The sequence below is a fragment of the Acomys russatus genome, chromosome 19 (assembly GCF_903995435.1).
Source record: "Acomys russatus chromosome 19, mAcoRus1.1, whole genome shotgun sequence".
In the NCBI taxonomy this organism is placed as follows: Eukaryota; Metazoa; Chordata; class Mammalia; order Rodentia; family Muridae; genus Acomys; species Acomys russatus.
This window is the reverse complement of record NC_067155.1, coordinates 10,384,654-10,406,869: the sequence shown is the minus strand read 5'-3', so window position 1 is coordinate 10,406,869 and position 22,216 is coordinate 10,384,654. Positions and strand designations below refer to the sequence as shown.

General features: G+C 43.7%; 1 protein-coding gene across 1 annotated transcript; it reads left to right on the top strand.

The window, feature by feature from the left end:
- The first annotated feature begins 14,008 nt into the window (after positions 1 to 14,008).
- On the top strand, positions 14,009 to 14,944 carry LOC127203565 (vomeronasal type-1 receptor 4-like). The gene has a single exon (XM_051162391.1). It carries the CDS (start codon positions 14,009 to 14,011, stop codon positions 14,942 to 14,944), a length of 936 nt encoding a protein of 311 aa, XP_051018348.1.
- Positions 14,945 to 22,216: the final 7,272 nt, after the last annotated feature.

Below are 22,216 nucleotides of genomic sequence, written 5' to 3'. Positions count from 1 at the left end.
CGAGAACCCAGCATAAAACATATCCCTTTGCACACAAGAAACAGCTCTGCAGATCTAGATCTTGCCTGGGGTCATAGAACAGCTCAGTGACTCAACTCCAGTCCAGCTGAGCCAGTCAAGGTCAGTCAGCATTCCAATGGAAACATAATCTCCCAGGCTGAGCTACATGCTCTTCACATACAAGGTGAAATCTATACCCTTAAGGAGATCCTTATTCCAAGGCTGGCATTTCAGATCAAGATCCTACATATAGGCCATGTGATCTACAAAGGGACCAAAACAGACCCAGATGTGTTGAAGGCCCTGTCCACAAGAAAGACAATGGAGGTTCCTTGTACAAGGCCATGTAGCCTCCATGAGACCCAGGCACACTCTCAGTCACTTAGCCAAGATTTGGGAGGAAACTAATCCAGCCAGATTACTGTCATCCCAAGGTCTTAGAAAGCTAGACATAGCCTTGGCCTCTTCTATGCACAGATCTCAACATAAGCCTAAATACCCATTCAATATACAGGTAAGCAGAGAAAAGACTAGCCAAGCTGTAGGGACACACTCAGGCACTGGATGCATCATGGATGGAGTTATCAAAGCAGCACAGGCTGTTGAGACAAAGCAGAGATGGGACCTCAGAGCCTGAGGCTGTATCTTTGTAAATTTCCTCAGTAAAAAGACTGAGAAGGAACCTTCCCTACCACTCACTGCCTTGGAATGCAGATTCAAAGGAACAAGAGACCTTTGCTCTTAAACTGGGTACAGACCTGCTGATGGCTGGCCTAGAAAGAGACCACCTGGAGACAAGGCTCTCTACTGACACTGTCCCTGGACCTTACTGGGGCCATAGGTGAAGCATAATTGTGCTACTGCAGGTTAAGCTGTTGCTGTTGCTTTACCGAACACACTGCTGTGGGAAACAAAAATTTAGCTCAGGATAACAAACTGGACCAACACAATTTAAACAAAAGAAGCCAAAGAGTTGGGGAAATGAGAATTAAAAACTGGAGAGAAAAACATCCATCCCAATAATGTGCAAAACTCAACACACAGACACACACACACACACACACACACACACACACACACACACACTCACATGTGAAAGCATCCACTGTCCTCACACCTTCAAAACCTCACACCACCAGAATCAAGGAAAAGGAGGGCTGACATGTCTGAAAATCATCCCAGAGTCCTAGTTTGCTGAGGATCCATGACCACATGCAGGACCCAAACTGATGAATGAAGGAAGAGGGTCAGTTAAGGCACAGATCAGAAAGTTAGCAGAGTGGATGAAGGGGCCAGCAATGGGAGAGGCTACTTAAAGACACAGGAGAAAAATGGGAAAGTAATTAGGGCTCTGGGAGCAGACAGAAACACTGCAAATGACAGAGCCAGTCAATCAACTCTAAAGCACAGCTGAACACAGCAGCAGCAGATGAGACCAAGCGAGGGAGGAATTTCCAGGCTGGAGGTCGACATCAAGACATACCACACTTCCAGGTGTATGTAAAGAAAGGAATGGGTGTGTGCAGATCTGTGGAACACTCTCCACCAACCCAAGGTGGGCAGAGCATGGTGACATAAAGTCTACAGCCACTAATGGCTTAACCAACAAAACCACAGCCAATGCTTCCCAAACATGCCCTGAAGAAATGATCATCCAAACACACCCTGAATAGACATGACCAGAGAAGAGCCATACAAAGACATACCATTGTCAATATATAGAAAATATTGTGAACCCCAGAACCAGTCTTAAATGCTATAAGGGGAGATTGCCAACACACGTACCAAGACAGCCATGTGAGAATAACATCAGCTCACAAGCCTGCAACCCCAAAAGCCAGGAGAACACAGAATGTGATACATTCCTAGCTGTGAAAGTAAGCAGATTTAAACCACAGTGGCCGTGCCAAGCACAGTTCTCTCTCTTCCGTTTGACAGAGACGCAAGTGCATGTCAAGACAAGCAGAGACCAAGGCAGTCCACAAAGCTAAGTTGGCAGCTCAGAACTGACTGTAACATTCCTGACAGCACTGGAAAGACTACGTGATTTGAGAGAGATGACTGGAGAAAGGAGAGCTTGGAAGTTGTCAGTACCTTGGGAAGGATGCCCAGCTGTGAGAATCTGCACTACCCAACAGAGAGGAAACAGCATCAGGATTAAATGCAGACAGCACTTAGGAGATGCAAGTGTTCATTAAAAAATGAGATCATGGGATCCTATGCTAGCAGGGCTGGGAGTTTTAGGGACATAGAAAAGGCTCTGAGGCATAGCTTCCCATCAAGGATACCAGAACCATAAGGAGTCATGAGTGTGGAACGCTCTTGTGAAGCAACTGCATCCTTGGCTAGAACACATGCTAAGACAGAGAAAGGAAAAGACGTGGCAAAAATGTGTATGAAGGAAAGGGGATGTAGAGAAAACAAGAATGGGGAAATATTATATTTGATAAGAAACCTGAGGCAGAATATATGATAAGATCAGAGCCTGCAGAAGCAGCCTGGCAAAGGGGGACATTGACAGCATCTTCGTCCCTCTCATTCTCAGGCCTGGCTCCCTTGGCATCCTCACTGGAGGCGACTCCATGCCGCAGGCACATGTGTTGGAAAGGCTTCCTAAACACACTCACAACTGAATTGCGCACAGAGTGCATCATGCTTCCTCCCTGTGGGCATGGCCCCCCCATTGTACCTGAGGCATGGATGGCCTTGTTTTAGTGCATCATTTGGGGCCACTCAGAGGAGCAATATGTCAGCCTGCCGCCTTTGAAATGAGTCTCCTGGTGAACTTAATAAGCTAACAAGGCCAGGTGCCTTTGAGGGCTTACAATTCCCCAAGCTGAGCTACACCAGAGAGTCAACTTTGGCTTCTGAAAAGTCATTAAAAGTGAGTTCTTCTGCAGTGGCAGACATGCCCACAGCCACTCAAACAGGCTGAGCACTGAGCAGGACCCCAGAGAACACAGGCTCTGGTCCACAGGAGGCCACTGTGCCTCTTGCTCCTGCCGTGTGCTTTGAACTTCTTCATGCCCCTAGAGGACATGATGCCAGTCTGTGAATTTTAGTTTGGCCCAGTGTACAGGGAATAGCTATGGCTATAACACACTTTGTTTTGACTCTTATTTTGAAATTCCTTGCTATGATAGTAAGACAAATAATTCTGTAATTAATTGTAGTAAATATTCCAGATCAACACATGCTGCAAATATAAAAATAGGAAATTATACATAGTCCACATGGCAAATAAGTCTGAAAGCCTCAATTTTTTTTTTCTTTTTTTAATACCAGGGTAGTCATTCCTTTCTTTCTGGGCTAACCATTGAGAGCATTTTGTCTAAACTTTACTTTTAGGTTTAGTGATTTTGAATTATACAATTTAGAATTCAAGCATTTTTTAGTGGAAATAAGCATATTGTTCAAATTATTTAAAATATTTTCATCGTTTTACTTTTATGTCTATGGGTGTTTTGCCTGCATATGTCTGTGAAATATGTGCATGCAATACCTGTAGGAACCAGCAGAGGGCATCCGATTCCTTAACTGGGAGCAGCTGTGTGTATGTTGAGAATCTAACCCTCTGCAAGAGCCAGTGCTTGTAACCACTGAGCCTGCTCTCCAGGTCAGTAGTTTAAGAATTCCTCGGGGGGGGGGGGGGCTGGGGAGATGGCTCAGAGGTTAAGAGCACCGTCTGCTCTTCTAGAGGTCCTGAGTTCAAGTCCCAGGCACCATACGGTGGCTCACAACCATCTGTAATGTGATATGATGCCCTCTTCTGGCCTGCAGGGGTACATAATAAATAAAAAAAAATTCTTAGGGGATGAAAGACATTATCTTGAAACATACGATTTTTCAGTTATAGGAACATATATTAAGATAATGCTTTATTTATGTTTTTAGAATTTCATACATTTTATTTTGATCATATTCATCCTCCTTCTCCACTTCCTCCCAGATTCTATCCCACCGCTCCAACACAACATAGTTCTCTCTCTCTCTCTCTCTCTCTCTCTCTCTCTCTCTCTCTCTCTCTCCATCTCATTAAAAAGGTGATCAAAATCCAGGTGTGATGGCTCAATCCTTTAGTTCCAGGAGCTAGAGGCAGGCAGATCTTTGTGAGTTTGACGCCAGTTTCATCATATGAATTCCAGGACAGCCAGAGGCACATGGAGAAACCCTTTCTAAAAAAAGGAAAGAAAAGAAAAGTTGGTCAAGTATAGTCTCTGCTGGCCTTGGCATGGAGCGTACCCTTGAGTGTAGTAGCTATGCCAGGTATACCACCAAAGAAAACTGATATTTCCTCTCCCAGCAGCAATCATACGCCAATCATATGCCTCAGCTAGGAATGAAAATTCCTGTCAACTCCCCCTCCTTTTTGCTGGGATTTTCTCCGGCTTGAGCTTGGGCAGGTCTTGTGCATGCTGTCACGATCTCTGTGGGTTCATATGTGCATCTGTCCCGTTGAGGCTGGGAAACACTGTCTCTTTGAAGTTATTCGCCACCTCTGACTCTTAACCACCTGTCTTAGTTAATGTTTTGTTGCTGTGAAGAGACACCATGACCAAGGCGACTCTCATAAAGGAAAACATGTGCTTGGGGCTTACAGTGTCAGAGGTTTAGTCCATATTGTCGTGGCAGGAAACAAAGTGGCGTGCAGGCAGACACGGGGCTGTAGACGGAGCTGAGAGTTCTACATCTTGATCCACAGGCAGCAGGGAGAGGCTGTGCTTTACACTGTGTGCTACACTGGGTGTAGCTTGAGCATAGGAGACCTCAAAGCCAAACTCCACAGGTTGCACACTTCTTCCTCCAACATGGACACACCTACTCCAACATGGACACACCTCCTAATAGTGCCGTTCCCTATGACCAAATATTCAAACACATGATGCCTCTAAGCAGTGGTCGCTTTAATGTCTTTAGGCCAACAGATGTCTGAGTTCCAAGACAGCCAGGGCTACACAGAGAGACCCTGTCTTGAAAAATCAAAACAAAACAAAAAACAAAACCAGAACCAACCCCCCAAAACAAAACAAAAATGAATCTATGGGGGCCATTCCTATTCAAACCTCCACACCATTTTCCCAACTTTTCTTCCCCATATACCTGTTAAGGGAAGGATTTGATAAAGACATCTCATTTAGGGATGAGTGTAACAGGCCCTCAGACCTTAGCACAGCTGACTGCATGATTGAAGTACCATTTAGGACATAAAATTCAGCATATAGACAGCAGTATCAAACAGAAACACAGACTTAATGCATCCAAGTCTATACTTCTGGACAGGCCTATAAATATACTAACCTTACTTTGGGCTTCTTTAGTTCCACTTCTGGCTAACTGTTCTTGTTAAGTGAGGGACATCACCCCAGGATATGTGTTGGTTTTGTTTTGTTTTTCTGTGCTTAAAGGCTCAACCTAAGAAAGGCTGGGGACTATGCTGGGATCCTGAACACCAGTATAGTCACCAGCCAGCTAATAAAGACTGTCTATTGGCTTAAACCTGAGTCTGAATAGCCTTCTTTGGTGGGTAGCCCACTACACTGAGCACTCCAGTGTAGTCTCTGCTTATTGATTAGTTGTGTGTCTCTGTTTAACTACCATCTACTTTGAGAAGAACCTTCTCTGATTAGGGTTGAGTAAATACAGATCTATGGGTGTGACAAGTAATTAGGCATCATTTTATTGTGTCGTGTTGTGTCCTTTTGCCAAAAAGAACACATTATGTAATGCAAGGCAGTATGAGAAGACAATGGTGATGACCCTCATAGGCTCTTAGCACTTTGAAACTATAAGTTCTGAAAACTCTTATAAGTTGCCTTGGTCATGCATGGCGTGTTATCACAGCAATAGGAAAGTAATCAAGATAATTGAGTCATGGAACATGAATAAATATAGAACCTGGGTTTTCATTCCGACTGGCTAGCCTTCATAGTGTTGGAAGGTGCCATAGATACTACCAGAGATGAAAACTAATCATCAGTCTCACCCAGCTGGGAAACCAGTGAAATGCAATAACAACCTAACTAGCAAGAGATGCACACAAGAGATGCACACAAGAGATGCAATAGTGCCATGATTGTTACAGGGGTAAGCAACCATTTCAGGCCCAGTTTATGAGGTGGAACCCATACTTGACACTGTTAATCATAAAGAGAACCTATGGCTACATAGGATATAATCTCAAAACAAAATTCCTATTATTATTACCCTACTAAATGGACATAGCGTTGAATGACTTCTAATGGCTTACTGCTTCACCTATAGATGATGTATCTCTCAATCCTCATTAAGGAAACCTTTTCTTTCAATAGAGAGCAGTGAACACAGAGACCCACCTCATGTGTGCCTGCCCATGAGAAGAGGGCACCAGATCTCGTTATAGATGGTTGTGAGCCACCATGTGGTTGCTGGGAATTGAACTGAGGACCTTTGGAAGAACAGACCGTGTTTTTATCTTATCCTCTGAGCCATCTCTCCAGCCCCCAGAAAGACTCTTTTTTTAATTATTAATTTATTCATATTACATCTCGATTGTTAGCCCTTCCCTTGTTTCCTCCTATTCCTCCCTCCCTCCCACTTCCCCCTTCTCCCCTCCCCTATGTCTGTGATTGAGGGAGACCTCCTCCCCCTATATATGCTCTTAGAATATCGAGTCTCCTCTTGGTAACTTGCTATCGTTCCTCTGGGTGCCGCCAGGCCTCCTTGTCCAGGGGATGTGGTCAGAAAAGGGGCACCAGAGTTCGTGTGAGAGCCAGATCTCACTCTCCACTCAACGGTGGAGAATATCCTGTTCATCAGCTAGGTCTGGATAGGGGTTCAAAGTTTACTGCCTATATTCTCCTTGGGTGGTGCCTTAGTTTGAGGAGGATCCCAGGATCCAGATCTGCCTGTCATAAAGTTCTTCTTGTAGGTTTCCAGGACCCTGTGGATCCTACTATTTCCCCATTCTTCCATGCTACTCTCACCTAAAGTCTCAATAGGATGTCCTCCCCTCTGACCCACTTTCCTGGTAAGTAAGGTTTTTCATGGGACGTATCCCTTGGACTAGTGTCTTGATATAAGTGAGTATATACCGTTTGTCTCTTTTTGCTTCTGGGTGAACTCATTCATTATGATAATTTCTAGATCAATCCATTTGTCCACAAATTTCGGGAATTCCTCATTTTTAATAGCTGAGTAGTATTCCATAGTGTAAATGTACCACTGTTTCTTAGTCCATTCTTCTACTGAGGGACACTTAGGCTGTTTCCATGTTCTGGCTATTATGTATAAAGCAGCTATGAACATGGTTGAGCATATGTCCCTGTTGTGTGGTAGGGCATTTTCTGGGTATATTCCAAGGAGTGGGATAGTTGGGTCTTGAGAAAGCCCTATACCCATTTTTCAGAGAAAGCGCCAGATAGCTTTCCAAAGTGGTTGTACTAGTTTGCATTCCCACCAGCAATGAAGGAGTGTTCCTCTCTCTCCACATCCTCGCCAACACGTCGTGTCATTTGAGTTTTTGATCTTAGCCCTTCTGATGGGTGTAAGATGGAATCTCAGTGTCGTTTTGATTTGCATTTTTGTGATGACTAATGAGGACAAGCACTTCTTTAAGTGTTTCTCAGCCATTTGATGTTCCTCTGTTGAGAATTCTCTGTTAAGTTCCAAGCCCAGAAAGACTCTTAAGAGCCAGAGGTGATGGACAGTTAAGGAAGCTGAGTTTTGGATACAGCAGAGCTCATGTACATAAGAGCTCACAGCATTACAAGACTAAGGCTGGCTCAAGAAAAGCAAAGATCCTAGCATGGAAGGAGAGGGTAAGTGCAAAGACATACCCATGACTAAGGCAGTATTAGCACTGGATAGATGCTGGGGAAGATGGGATCATTTTCATTAATGTGTGGGCTCCGTTATACTGACCACACAATAGGACAGAAACCACATATAAGAATACCTGGACTCAGTGGGTTGAGAGAAAGACCCCCCCTCTCTCCCTCTCCCTCTCTCTCTCCCCCTCTCTCTCTCCTTCTTTCTCTCCCTCTCTCTCTCTCTCTCTCATACACACACACACACACACACACACACACACACACACACACACACACACACACGGAGTAGGAGGAAGCATGACAAAGGGTGGGATAGTGAGACAGGGATGGTATTGCAGGAGCTGGGATCACACCATGTGGCACGAAACTTCCCAAATAGTCATAAGAATTATTTTTTAAAACAATGTGGACTTACCTGGTTGCTAAGCTGTGAGGTCTTCAATCGCTGAAATTCCCAGGTTTATTGGCATAGGATCCCATAGAAGGAAAATACTGAAACATTTATGAAATTAATCACAACACAGTAGGAGAAATGAATTAGCTCCAACTTCAAATGCATGTTCTTAGTGTTACAAAACCAGATTTTTGAACATAGAAGTTAAATTACAACCACTTAAAATTAAAGTCCCCGGGATGGAGAGATGGCTCAGTGGTTTAGAGTGCTGCCTGCTCTTCCAGAGGTCCTGAGTTCAATTCCCAGCAACCACATGGTGGCTCACAACCATCTGTAATGTGATCTGATGCCCTCTTCTGCAGATAAAATGCTCATATACGATAAATAATAAATAAATAAATCTTTTTTTTAAAAAGTCCCTAGATGTAGGCCTTACTAATGTGACCTGATAAGCTGTGATCAGAGAGTGGGGGAAAAGGAAGCCCTAGGCAGAGATCTAAGAGAAGGGAATAGGGCATAAGAAGGAGGGACAGTGGGGACAGGAAGATACAAGTGAGGGGACAACGATCGGTATGGAATGTGAATAAATTATAATAAATAAAAAGTGGAAAAGTCCCTAAGTTCTCAATTGTATACTGTAATTTATTAATTAATTTGTTTGTTTGTTTGCTACAATGTCTTGCTATATAGCTTTGCCTGTTACTATGGAGACCCAGCTGGCCTAGAACTCACAGATATCTGGATGTTTATATTTTCCTAGTGTGCCACAATGTCGGGCCAATTTTTGCTTTTAATTCTTACTTTTGGCATTAAACTTAAAAATAAACGTTATATGAAAGGCTCTCAATGGTTAGCCGATAAAAAAGGAAGGGTAACCTTGATATTATAAAGAAACATTTGAGGTATTCCAAGTTATTTTACCTGTGGAATGTATATATGTCTATACATATATATATTTCCTATACATTTATATTTACAGCATGTGTTGATTAGGAATATTTAACAATATTTAACAATAATTACCAATTAATTACAGAATTATTTATCTTACTATCATAGCAAGGAATTTCAAAATAAGAGTCTGTAGAAAACAAAGCGTGTTATAGCCATGGCTAATCCCTGTACACTGGGCCAAACTAAAATTCACAGACTGGCATCATGTCCTCTAGGGGCATGAAGAAGTTCAAAGCACACGGCAGGAGCAAGAGGCACAGTGGCCTCCTGTGGACCAGAGCCTGTGTTCTCTGGGGTCCTGCTCAGTGCTCAGCCTGTTTGAGTGGCTGTGGGCATGTCTGCCACTGCAGAAGAACTCACTTTTAATGACTTTTCAGAAGCCAAAGTTGACTCTCTGGTGTAGCTCAGCTTGGGGAATTGTAAGCCCTCAAAGGCACCTGGCCTTGTTAGCTTATTAAGTTCACCAGGAGACTCATTTCAAAGGCGGCAGGCTGACATATTGCTCCTCTGAGTGGCCCCAAATGATGCACTAAAACAAGGCCATCCATGCCTCAGGTACAATGGGGGGGGCATGCCCACAGGGAGGAAGCATGATGCACTCTGTGCGCAATTCAGTTGTGAGTGTGTTTAGGAAGCCTTTCCAACACATGTGCCTGCGGCATGGAGTCGCCTCCAGTGAGGATGCCAAGGGAGCCAGGCCTGAGAATGAGAGGTACGAAGATGCTGTCAATGTCCCCCTTTGCCAGGCTGCTTCTGCAGGCTCTGATCTTATCATATATTCTGCCTCAGGTTTCTTATCAAATATAATATTTCCCCATTCTTGTTTTCTCTACATCCCCTTTCCTTCATACACATTTTTGCCGTGTTTTTTCCTTTCTGTCTTAGCATGTGTTCTAGCCAAGGATGCAGTTGCTTCACAAGAGCGTTCCACACTCATGACTCCTTATGGTTCTGGTATCCTTGATGGGAAGCTATGCCTCAGAGCCTTTTCTATGTCCCTAAAACTCCCAGCCCTGCTAGCATAGGATCCCATGATCTCATTTTTTAATGAACACTTGCATCTCCTAAGTGCTGTCTGCATTTAATCCTGATGCTGTTTCCTCTCTGTTGGGTAGTGCAGATTCTCACAGCTGGGCATCCTTCCCAAGGTACTGACAACTTCCAAGCTCTCCTTTCTCCAGTCATCTCTCTCAAATCACGTAGTCTTTCCAGTGCTGTCAGGAATGTTACAGTCAGTTCTGAGCTGCCAACTTAGCTTTGTGGACTGCCTTGGTCTCTGCTTGTCTTGACATGCACTTGCGTCTCTGTCAAATGGAAGAGAGAGAACTGTGCTTGGCACGGCCACTGTGGTTTAAATCTGCTTACTTTCACAGCTAGGAATGTATCACATTCTGTGTTCTCCTGGCTTTTGGGGTTGCAGGCTTGTGAACTGATGTTATTCTCACATGGCTGTCTTGGTACGTGTGTTGGCAATCTCCCCTTATAGCATTTAAGACTGGTTCTGGGGTTCACAATATTTTCTATATATTGACAATGGTATGTCTTTGTATGGCTCTTCTCTGGTCATGTCTATTCAGGGTGTGTTTGGATGATTATTTCTTCAGGGCATGTTTGGGAAGCATTGGCTGTGGTTTTGTTGGTTAAGCCATTAGTGGCTGTAGACTTTATGTCACCATGCTCTGCCCACCTTGGGTTGGTGGAGAGTGTTCCACAGATCTGCACACACCCATTCCTTTCTTTACATACACCTGGAAGTGTGGTATGTCTTGATGTCGACCTCCAGCCTGGAAATTCCTCCCTCACTTGGTCTCATCTGCTGCTGCTGTGTTCAGCTGTGCTTTAGAGTTGATTGACTGGCTCTGTCATTTGCAGTGTTTCTGTCTGCTCCCAGATTCCTAATTACTTTGCTATTTTCCCCCTGTGTCTTTAATTAGCCTCTCCCATTGCTGGCCCCTTCATCCACTCTGCTAACTTTCTGATCTGTGCCTTAACTGACCCTCTTCCTTCATTCATCAGTTTGGGTTCTGCATGTGGTCATGGATCCTGGGCAAACTAGGACTCTGGGATGATTTTCAGACATGTCAGCCCTCCTTTTCCTTGATTCTGGTGGTGTGAGGTTTTGAAGGTGTGAGGACAGTGGATGCTTTCACATGTGAGTGTGTGTGTGTGTGTGTTTGTGTGTGCGTGTTGAGTTTTGCACATTATTGGGATGGATAGTTTTCTCTCCAGTTTTTAATCTCATTTCCCCAACTCTTTGGCTTCTTTTGTTTTAATTGTGTCGGTCCAGTTTGTTGTCCTGAGCTAAATGTATGTTTCCCACAGCAGTGTGTTAGGTGGAGAGGGACAGCAACAGCAGCGGATACAGTGACTGGCAGCCAGCCCAGCTTAGCCTGCAGTAGCACAATTGTGCTTCACCTATGGCCCCAGTAAAGTCCAGGGACAGTGTCAATAGAGAGCCTTGTCTCCAGGTGGTCTCTTTCTAGGCCAGCCATTAGCAGGTCTGCAGCCAGTTTAAGAGCAAAGGTCTCTTGTTCCTTTGAATCTGCATTCCAAGGCAGTGAGTGGTAGGGAAGGTTCCTTCTCAGTCTTTTTACTGAGGAAATTTACAAAGATACAGCCTCAGGCTCTGAGGTCCCATCTCTGCTTTGTCTCAACAGCCTGTGCTGCTTTGATAACTCTATCCATGATGCATCCAGTGCCTGGGTGTGTCCCTACAGTTTGGCTAGTCTTTTCTCTGTTCACCTGAATATTGATTGTGTATTTAGGCTTATGTTGAGATCTGTGCATAGAAGAGGCCAAGGCTATGTCTAGCTTTCTAAAACCTTGGGATGACAGTAATCTGGCTGGATTAGTTTCCTCCCAAATCTTGGCTAAGTGACAGAGTGTGCCTGGGTCTCATGGAGGCTACATGGCCTTGTACAAGGAACCTCCATTGTCTTTCTTGTGGAAAGGGCCTTCAACACATCTGGGTCTGTTCTGGTCTCTTTGTGGATCACATGGCCAGTATCTAGGATCTTGATCTGAAAGGCCGGCCTTGGGTAAGGATCTCCTTAAGGGTATAGATTTCACCTTGTATGTGAAGAGCATGTAACTGAGCCTGGGAGATTATCAACCAGTCAAGGCCAGTCAGCATTCCAATGGAAACTTAATCTCCCAGGCTAAGTTTCCATTGGAATGCTGACTGGCCTTATGGCTCAGCTGGACTGGAGCTGAGTCACTGAGCTGCTCTGTGACCTCAGGCCAGACCTAGGTCTGCAGAGCTGCTCCTTGTGTGTAAAGGGGTCTGTTTGATGCTGGGTTCTCAGTGCCTGCATCTCCTTGCTTTCATCTCCCAGGACACTTCAGGATTACTTGAAATTTTCATTTTGTGTCTCCCGAAACTTTATCAATTCCATTGTTATGATGCTTGAGGATGCAAAAATGATCTTTCACAAAGGCATATAAAAATAATCCCACTACATATTCTGTCATTTGGAAGACACTTCAATTATTCATCAGATTAGGTGTCTCTATCATGGTATGAATGCTTGTTTAGGCCAGAAACTTCTTGGGTTAAGACTGTGTTTTGTGTTGTTCCATTGTCACATATAGTTGTAGCTTGTCCCTACTCCCTTTGAAGTACTTTTACAAGTTGTGTGAACACCAAAGTCTCAAACACTGACATTTGACTCCGAAACTAAAGTTTGGAGGCATCCAGCTAAATGGCTGTACCTGGAAAGCTCTGATGTGTAACTGTTTCAATGACTCTTGTCCTGGCCGAGTCATATAATTGAGTCTAAATCAAGGATAGAACTATTAATTCCTGCACTATTGCTCTGTGCTACAGTGTTCTGTAGAAATGGCAAGTATTTAGGAATATGCGCATTTAGAGACAATGTGGAAGGGCCAACATCTCCCTGGAGAGATCATGCAATGTTCATCCTTCTGAGACAGGGTCACTTCACTCAGGATGCTTACTGCTAGCTCCACCCACACACCTGTGAATTTCATGATTCTATTTTTTCCGAACAGCTCAATGATATTCATATATACATTCATTATATATATATATATATTTTTATTATCTATTCATCAGTTGATGGACATCTCGGATGCTTCACATTTCTGGCTATTATGAACAGAGTAACAACAAACATGGATGGACAAGTGTCTCTGTAGTAAGATGTATAGTCCTTTGGTCATATTCCAAATGGTGGTATATAGCTGGATCTTGTACTAGATAAATTTTCAGCTGTTTGAGGACCCCCATACGATTTCCATCGTACACTCTGGGGGAAATTTCCCCCTTTTCTTCACAGTATGTGCTGTCATTTGTTTTTATTGATCATGACTTTTCCGATTTGGGTATGTTGAAATCTCAAAGTAGCTTCACTTTGCATTTCCCTGATGACTAGTAATGTTGGATATTTTTAAAAAAGTGTTTCTCAGCCATTTGTCTTTCATCTTTTGAGAACTCTCTATTTAATTCTATACCTTTAAAAGTTGGGCTATTCAGATCAGGATGTAAAGTGAATAAATTAAAAATTGTGTTATTTGTTTTCTTAATGTTTAGGATTTTAGTTCTGTACAATATGAATCTGTCTTTCATATGTGTCATATTGGGTATTTTTATACAAGTCCTTCAATCTTGACTTTTCTACTCTTAGGTTATCAGAAATAATGGAATCCAGTTCTTAGAAAAGTCACCTCTGGTCTGCATAATGTGCACTTCACTACTGTCTCCTTGTGTTTATCTGTCAGTCACTGTACTCCTCCACCTAGTCCATTAATTTTAACTCTACAACATCATGCATTTATGTTTAGTTGCTCTGCCGTAGCCAACGAGAAGAACACTGATGACGTCATTAAGATAATGTTTCCGAGCGATCTAATTTCTGCATTCTTCCTCCTGTCAGAAGTTTCCATTGGACTCATGGGAAACTCACTGCTCTCCATGCTATACATACACGCCTTCTTAAGTCAGCCCCATCTGAAGAAGCCCGTGGATACGATTTTCACACATCTGACACTTGTCAATATTTTGAGCATTGTGTTCAGGCTGATACCAGATGTCATGGCATCCTTTGCAGTGAGAATCCTTTTCCATGATGCTGTGTGTAAGGCGGTTTTGTATGCATACAGTGTTACTAGGGGCCTTTCCATCTGTACTACTTCTCTACTGAGTGCCTTTCAAGCCATCACTGTCGGTTCTAATCTTCGCAAGTGGGCGTGGCTTAAATCCAAGCTTGAGTCGTGCATTTGTCCGTCACTCCTCTTCATCTGGATCATCAACACATTTCTCTATATTCCCATGGTTGAAAACATACAGGGCCAAATCAACTTCACTCTTGTGGGCTCTAGAAATTCACAGACATACTGCCGAAGTATCCAGGTTCGCTATCACACCACTGTGTCCCTTGTAACCGCACTAATGATTAGAGACATCCTGTTTGTGTTTATCATGATGTGGACCAGCCTCTACATGGTGACCCTCCTGTTCAGACACAATAGGAGAACACAGCATGTCCATAGTTTCAGTGTCTCTCTCCAGGCATTTTCTGAGAAAAAAGCCACACACAGTATTCTTCTGCTTGTCAGTTTCTTTGTGTTTTTCTATTGTGCAAACACCTTTGTCACATTCTATTTGTTCTATAGACCTAAGAGCAGCCCAGTATTGGATATGATTAGTAGAGTTTTATCTTCAGGCTATCCAATCATCTGCTCATATGTTCTAATGAATAATAGAAGAATAATTTCTAAATTTATTTCTTCCTTTTCAAACTCTGAATGTATCTTTTCTACAAGATGATGCCATGGGTAATTTGATATCCCAAACTTCCCTCTGCCTTAGAGGATTCTTTACCACATCTGAACAAAATAAGTATGATTCCTGAGTACCTAATATTCAGACAGTAGGAGTTGACAGACATTGCAATTTTTAAAGACAGGGCCTCCTGTAGGCTATGCTGGCCTCAAAACTTGTTATGTACTGGAGATGATCTTGGACTCCTCCTTCCCCTACCTCCTAAGCACTGGGATTACAGGCATGCAAGGAGCCAGCACACCTGTTTGTTTTTTTTAAGAGATGGTGTGTTTTCAATATGAGACTTGGAAGACTTCATAGGAACAAACATACATTAATAAATTGATGATTTTCATATCGCCCATGCTTAAATTTTATACTGAACAAACTTGATATGTAATAGAATTATAATTATATTATATGTGAATATAATTCATATGCACATATGAACTTTTACGATTTCAGAGAGTGTCCAATAGATAATGCTCCGAAATTTTGAGTACAATGAAACCTGTGGTCATTTTATGGCTCAAAATCACATTGTGTGTTCCAAGCGACCTGTCTTGGTTTTCCCTGCTTGGTGCCATTGTTTGGATTTTTTTCCTTCTCATGAGATTTACCAAAGATTTTATGAGCCCTAACTTTCAAGCACCTTGAATTGTCCAATAACATCCATTTGAGACAGGGTGGCATTTCGGTCCTCGTTATCACCTTAAATTTGAGATTCTTCAATCTAATCATGGATTATTGCAACGTAAAATAAAGCTGAATTTAAGCCTCAGAAAAAAACACAGTGAGTAGAAAGTTTACTATTACATATATGGCTGATCTTCTATGAAATTACCCTTCCTTGAGAAATTTTTACTTATTACATTTGTTAATCATGCCAGGAATTTTCTGACACTATATTTGTGGCAGCAAATAAACAGTTGAGAATAAGAAGATTACACGCCGTATTTATATTATGGAAAAAGTGTAATTTTCTGCTGAGGAGATGATTCTGTGGGTAGAGCAGTTGCTGTGCTAGCATAAAGACCAAAGCTCAGCGCCACAGAGTCTGTGAAAATGCCAAGTGTGCCTGATGGCCTGCCTAGTTCAGACTCAGACGGTGGAGACATGATCCCAAGTGTGCCTGATGGCCTGCCTAGTTCAGACTCAGACGGTGGAGACATGACCCCAAGTGTGCCTGATGGCCTGCCTAGTTCAGACTCAGACGGTGGAGACATGACCCCAAGTGTGCCTGATGGCCTGCCTAGTTCAGACTCAGACGGTGGAGACATGACCCCAAGTGTGCCTGATGGCCTGCCTAGTTCAGACTCAGACGGTGGAGACATGACCGCAAGTGTGCCTGATGGCCTGCCTAGTTCAGACTCAGACGGTGGAGACATGACCCCAAGAGAAATCTAGCCAGCAAGGGGAGCTGTGTTGGTGAGCTCTGGGCTTGATTGGAATACCTTTCTTCAATCGAAAAGGTAAAAGAACAATAGAAATTAATTCCTGATGTCAGCCATGGGCCTCTACATGCACGTACTTTTTGAGGTTGCAACAGCCCACACCGTTCCCAGTTAGATGTCCCTTTCTGTGTTGTGGTTGTGGATCAAGAAGTAAGTTCTCGGGTACTGCTTCAGTGCCATACCTGCCCATCTGCTGCCGTGCTTCCTTCTATGATGATCATGGACGCTCTGAAACAGGAAGCCCAAATAAACACTTTCTTCTCTAAGTTGGTCATGGTGTCTTAACACAGCAATAGAATTGTAACTAAAACATTATTCCTATTTTACAAATGAGACAGAAGTGCAGTGTCTTAGGTTCATATTACACGTGTTACTATGATAAAATATCTGACCGAGAAGCAACTTAAGAGAGATAAGCTTTTTATTTTTAGTTCTTAATTCTAGGCCATAGCTCATGATTGTGGAGGAAGTCACAATACCAGGATCTTGAAGCAACTAGTCACATCACCTCCCCAGTGAAGAGCAGAGAGAAATGAACGCATACATGCTTACTCCAGACTCATTACTCTCACTATACACAGTCCAGAGCCCCTTTCTAGGGAATGGTGCCATCCATAGTGGGTCTATGCTTTCTCATACCAGTTAACAATCAATAAAACACCCCACGTACATGTCTGCAGTCCAATCTGATCTAGACAGTCACTCATGGACTCTAGACTGTCATACTGCTAAGTAAAACTATCACTCCAGGCGGGAAGCGTCAGTTATTTGCCTAAGGTCATCGGGTGTGCCACAACTGGAGCTGGAATCTGGTTCGTATGCATTGAACTACTTTCCTGTCTTGTTCTCTTGCTCTAACAATAAGAGAAAACAAAAACACATCTGAATTGGACCAAACAAATAAACAAGAGGCAAAGGGCCCAAGAGAGAACACAAGAAACAGAGGCCTACTTGCTCACACAACCCAGGACGCCCATAAAACACTAGGCTGGAAGACATAACACACATGTGTAAGACCTGGTGTAGAACTGTGCAGGCCCTGCGCACACTGCCTCGGTTCCTGTAAGTTCATATGAGCTTTGATCATGCTGATTTAGAGGGCTTTATTTTCTTGGTGTCCTCCACCCCTCTGGCTATTACAGTCGTCTGTCTCTTCTTCCACAAGGTTCCCGGAGCCCTGAGGGAAGAGATTTGATGGAGACATCCTTTTGTGGGGCCGAGTGTTCCAAAGTCTCTGCATGTCTGCATGTCTGGCTATGGGTCTCTGTATTTGTTCCCATCTGCTGCAGGAGGAAATGTTTTTCTTTCTTTCTTTCTTTCTTTCTTTCTTTCTTTCTTTCTTTCTTTCTTTTTCTGGCGTCGATATTTAGTTAGTGTGGCAGGAAATCTCCAGACACATCAAGATTAATGTAAGAAGCCAGGGAGAGATTAAAAACCCAGCCAGCCTAGGCTTCATACAACACGAGCATGTACAGGCCTGTTTGCGGTGGGAAACTGGAAGCTCTTCCCAGCCTGGTTACCACACAACAGAGGGCATGCACAGACCAGTTTGTACAAGAAAACTGGAAGTTTTACTCAACTGGGCTGCATCTAAGGAACACACACTCCTTGCTATACAAAGGGGTGTGTGTGTGTGTGTGTGTGTGTGTGTGTGTGTGTGTATGTGTGTGTGTTGGGGGAGCCATGCAAGTGTAGATGTCATATAAAGGGTCATATACCCAGTGACCTGGCTATTTGGAGGTTTCTCTTTCCGTTTACTAGGCCACTCCTATCCTTGGGAGTGTTCCCCACTTTTGTTGTTTTTGTTTGTTTGTTTGTTTTCCTCTCTTTTGCAACAGGGTATCACTAAGTAACTCTGACTATGCTGGAACTTACAATGTGAACCAAGGTAGCTTTGAACTCCTAGCACTCCATTTACTTCTGACTCCTAAGTCCTGGGATTAAATGTTTTTCCCTTTTTAAAATTTTTTTGGTTTTTTGAGACAGGGTTTCTCTGTATAGTCTTGGCTGTCCTGGACTCACTCTGTAGACCAGGCTGGCCTCGAACTCACAGCGATCCACCTGCCTCTGCCTCCCAAGTGCTGGATTTAAAGGCGTGAGCCACCGTGCTGGGGTGTTTTTCCCTTTCTTCATACACTGCCCCTTTTCATGACAGTCTGGAAATTCTTAGTCTTTTTCTGAATTCCCCATCCTTCTTTTTGCCATGCAGATACTTGAGGACTTCTGTTGCTGAACATGATGGCTTCCTGGACCCTAACATAAACGGGCAAGGCTGCAGGCTCAATTTTCTTAACAATTATATTTTTTAATGAACTTATTAACTGAGAGTAGCTTACTTATAACCTGACTAACCTAAACAATAGGAAAAGGAGATTAAAGAATACAATAATGAAACTGTAAGGAGATCAGTTCCAAGGAACAATTCTCCTGGCTTAATCAGCAAGATTTCTTCTGCTGGAACCTGAAACAACTGGAACCCAGAGCTTCAGCCGCAGCCCGGAGCCCGGAAGTCTTCTCTTGAGCAGTTCTCTCTAGTAGCGTCTTGAAGTGGAGCCATGAGCAGCCAAAACTATGCCAAGTCTCCAAAGGCCCTGCTTCCTGTTTTTGGCTCCCATTTATATCTCCTCTCAGAATTGGTTGAAGGATATTTTTCATCTGGTTTATAACCAATCTCCCTCACATGGTGGTTTGACTTCTAAGGGGATAAACATCACCTGCTCTCTCACAAGTCTTTTTCTCATCCCCTACTTGTGATCTAAACAAAAGACATGTTTATCTCTTCCACGGTTACAGATTGCCTGTCCTGTGTTGTGTTTTTTATCCCTCTCAAATACTAATAGAATTGTTATTCTCAAATGCTTTTATTAATGAGACTAAGAGCCCCAGAAGGGAACCTGTTTCCCCAGTGATACTCACGCCTACCTTCCTCAATTGGGTTCCTGTTTCTCTTATTTATTCAATCCAGTTGCCTTCCAGTCACTCCCACAGAGACAAGAGTGCCCTATTTCTGTACCACAGAAAGACCAGAAATTCTGCCTCTAGTCACACTGTGCCTTGGTAGCTGTGTGGTATTCTCCATGGCTGTCAGAGCCTGAGCTACAGGGAACCCTACAGACAACTGCACAATGCCTAGGAATTTCCCCTAGGGCACTCCCACTTTCTCCAAAATCTCCCCCTTATCTCCTCACATACTGATTTCCCAATGACTGCCCTAGATCTTTTTTTTTTAATTATCATGTATTTATTTTATGTGTATGGATGTTTTGCCTGCATGTATGCCTGTGTGCCATGTGAATGCTTGGTGCCCACAGAGGCCAGAGGAGGGCGTTGACTCCTCTGGGACTGGAGTTACAGATGCTTGTGAGTCATCATGTGGGTGCTGGGAATCGAACCCTGCACTCCTGCAAGAGCAGCCAGTGCTCTTAACCGCTGAGCCGTATCTCCAGAGCCCTTCCGATATCCTTATCACACACATATTCACAACATTTCCACTCTTTTGAAACATCCCAGCTTCTTTACTATTAGCCCAACTCCTCTTGTTTCAAGCCAATCGCTCCTTTGTACTCAGCTTGCTTTGGTCTTTGAATGCCTCGGCTGACAGTCCTAACTCTCCTAATCTTACCTCACCTCCTTCTGCACCAGGATCACTATGGCAACAGCAACCTTTGGACTTCCTCATCACAAAGAGATGCTTCCGTTGACATATAAAACACACAGACGCGCGCGCGCGCGCGCGCACACACACACACACACACACACACACACACACACACACAGAGTATCTGGGCTTTCTCATCATAAAGAGATGCTTCCGTTGACATATAAAACACACACACACACACACACACACACACAGAGTATCTGGGCTTTCTCATCACAAAGAATGCTTCCGTTGACATATAAAACACACACACACACCACAAACACACACACACACACACACACACACACACACACACACACACACACACACACACAGAGTGCCTGGGCCCAGTAGTCATTACAATGAGATGCTTTCGTTGCCACGCAAAACACACACAGCACTACTTGGGCCCGGCAGCTCTCTGAACCTGAAGGTCCCCTATTGCTCACCTTCTCCACTCTTCTACTCTCTCGCCCTCGGACTAAGCGCGTACTAGATCACACATACAGCCAGTTAAGTACGGACCAGTGTAGGGCAGACTCAGCAACTAGGTTTGAGCACTGGGCATGCGCTCTATCTTAGCACAAAGAGCTTGGGTTCAGAAGGCGGAGCGACGCTCAGCCCGATGGAAGTTGTAGTTTTCTACGTTCTACAGCAGGTGACCGATGGTGAGTTGGATGGGGACGAGGTTTCTGAAGCTGGGATTTTAAGGGTAAACAGTCTTGTCACAAGAGGAAGGATACAGCCATCCGCGCCTGCCAGGCATTTCCTTCTTATCTTTTAAACTTACAGTTTACTTGGCGTCAGAAATCCGGGATAGAACGGAGAACTAATTAGTTTTTTTTTTGGTGTAAAGAGTGGTCATAGACTGATAATAACTGCAACATAGGTCACTGACCGAAACCACTATGCTAATGGTGAATAGGATGCTTTGAGTAAAGAAGAAACGCAGGCAATGTTAGAATCTTTGTTCACACCTTTTATCCCCACAGCGCCCATTGAAGTAACCACTACTGTTATTCCTCTTAGCTTCAGTCCACCTACCTGTGATGTCACTGCTTACCTGCCACGGGGTGTGACCCTGCCCAGAGCAATAGAAAAGGACCGACCCTTCACGAGGTCTCTCTCTCTTTACTTCCTCCCTTTTACTCCTCTACCTGCTCTACCCTCTTACTTTCTCTCCCTCTTCTCTCTCTCTGGGGTACCCCTTTCCTTCTCCCCCACATGCTCATGCTCATTTAATAAACTCCTTTACAACATAGTATCTGCTGCCTGGTATCTTATTACCTTACATGTTACTGCTTTTAATTTTTAAATATAAAAATTCCCAAAGTGTAACATAAACGGGCCAGGGAGATGGATCAGCAGGTGAGAGCATTTGCTGCCAACCCTGAGGACCAGGGTTGAATCCCAGGAACACACATAGAAGCAAGAATCTACCCTGTCCTCTGCACATATGCTGTGGCGCACACATGCGCGTGCACGCCCGCGCACACACACACACACACACAATTAATAAATAACAAAATATAAACATAAAGAAGTTAACCAACTGAAAGCTACGTAAGTGGAGCCATGGGTAAAAGCCCAATCTGCTTTCATACTTAAGAGCGTATCCACAGTGCTAAACTGGTAAATACATGAGAGACTTCCAGATGATAGTGTGTGTTGTAAGGGATGATGCAGAGAAAGTAGGAGTGTAGAGTGAGGTGATTCTGGAGAACCTATTCAGGGATGGCCTTCAGTAGGGGATGAATTCTGCACTGACCTAAAGGAACTGATTTACTCAAGAGTTCAGCACCTGGAGCATGCCCCAGGAGTCACAGTTCTAGTTTGCTTTTTGTTCCTGTAATAAACACCATGGCCTTCCTTCGGGGAAGGAAGGAAAGTGTTATTTGGCTAACTGGGAAAAGTTCATCAGGGGCAGCCAACACAGGAACAGGAAGCAGAGACCATGGAAGAATGCTGCTTATAGGCTTGCTCAGTTAACTTCCTTAAAATAGCCCAGGCCTATTTGCCTAAAGATGGCACCACCCACAATGGGCTAGGCCCTTCTACATCAATTAGCAACTAAGAAAAATGGTTTACAGACATGTCCACAGGGCAACCTGGTGAAGGTTATCTTTGTTTGCTTTCTATTGTTGCAACAAAACACCATGACCAAAAGCAACTTGGGAAGGA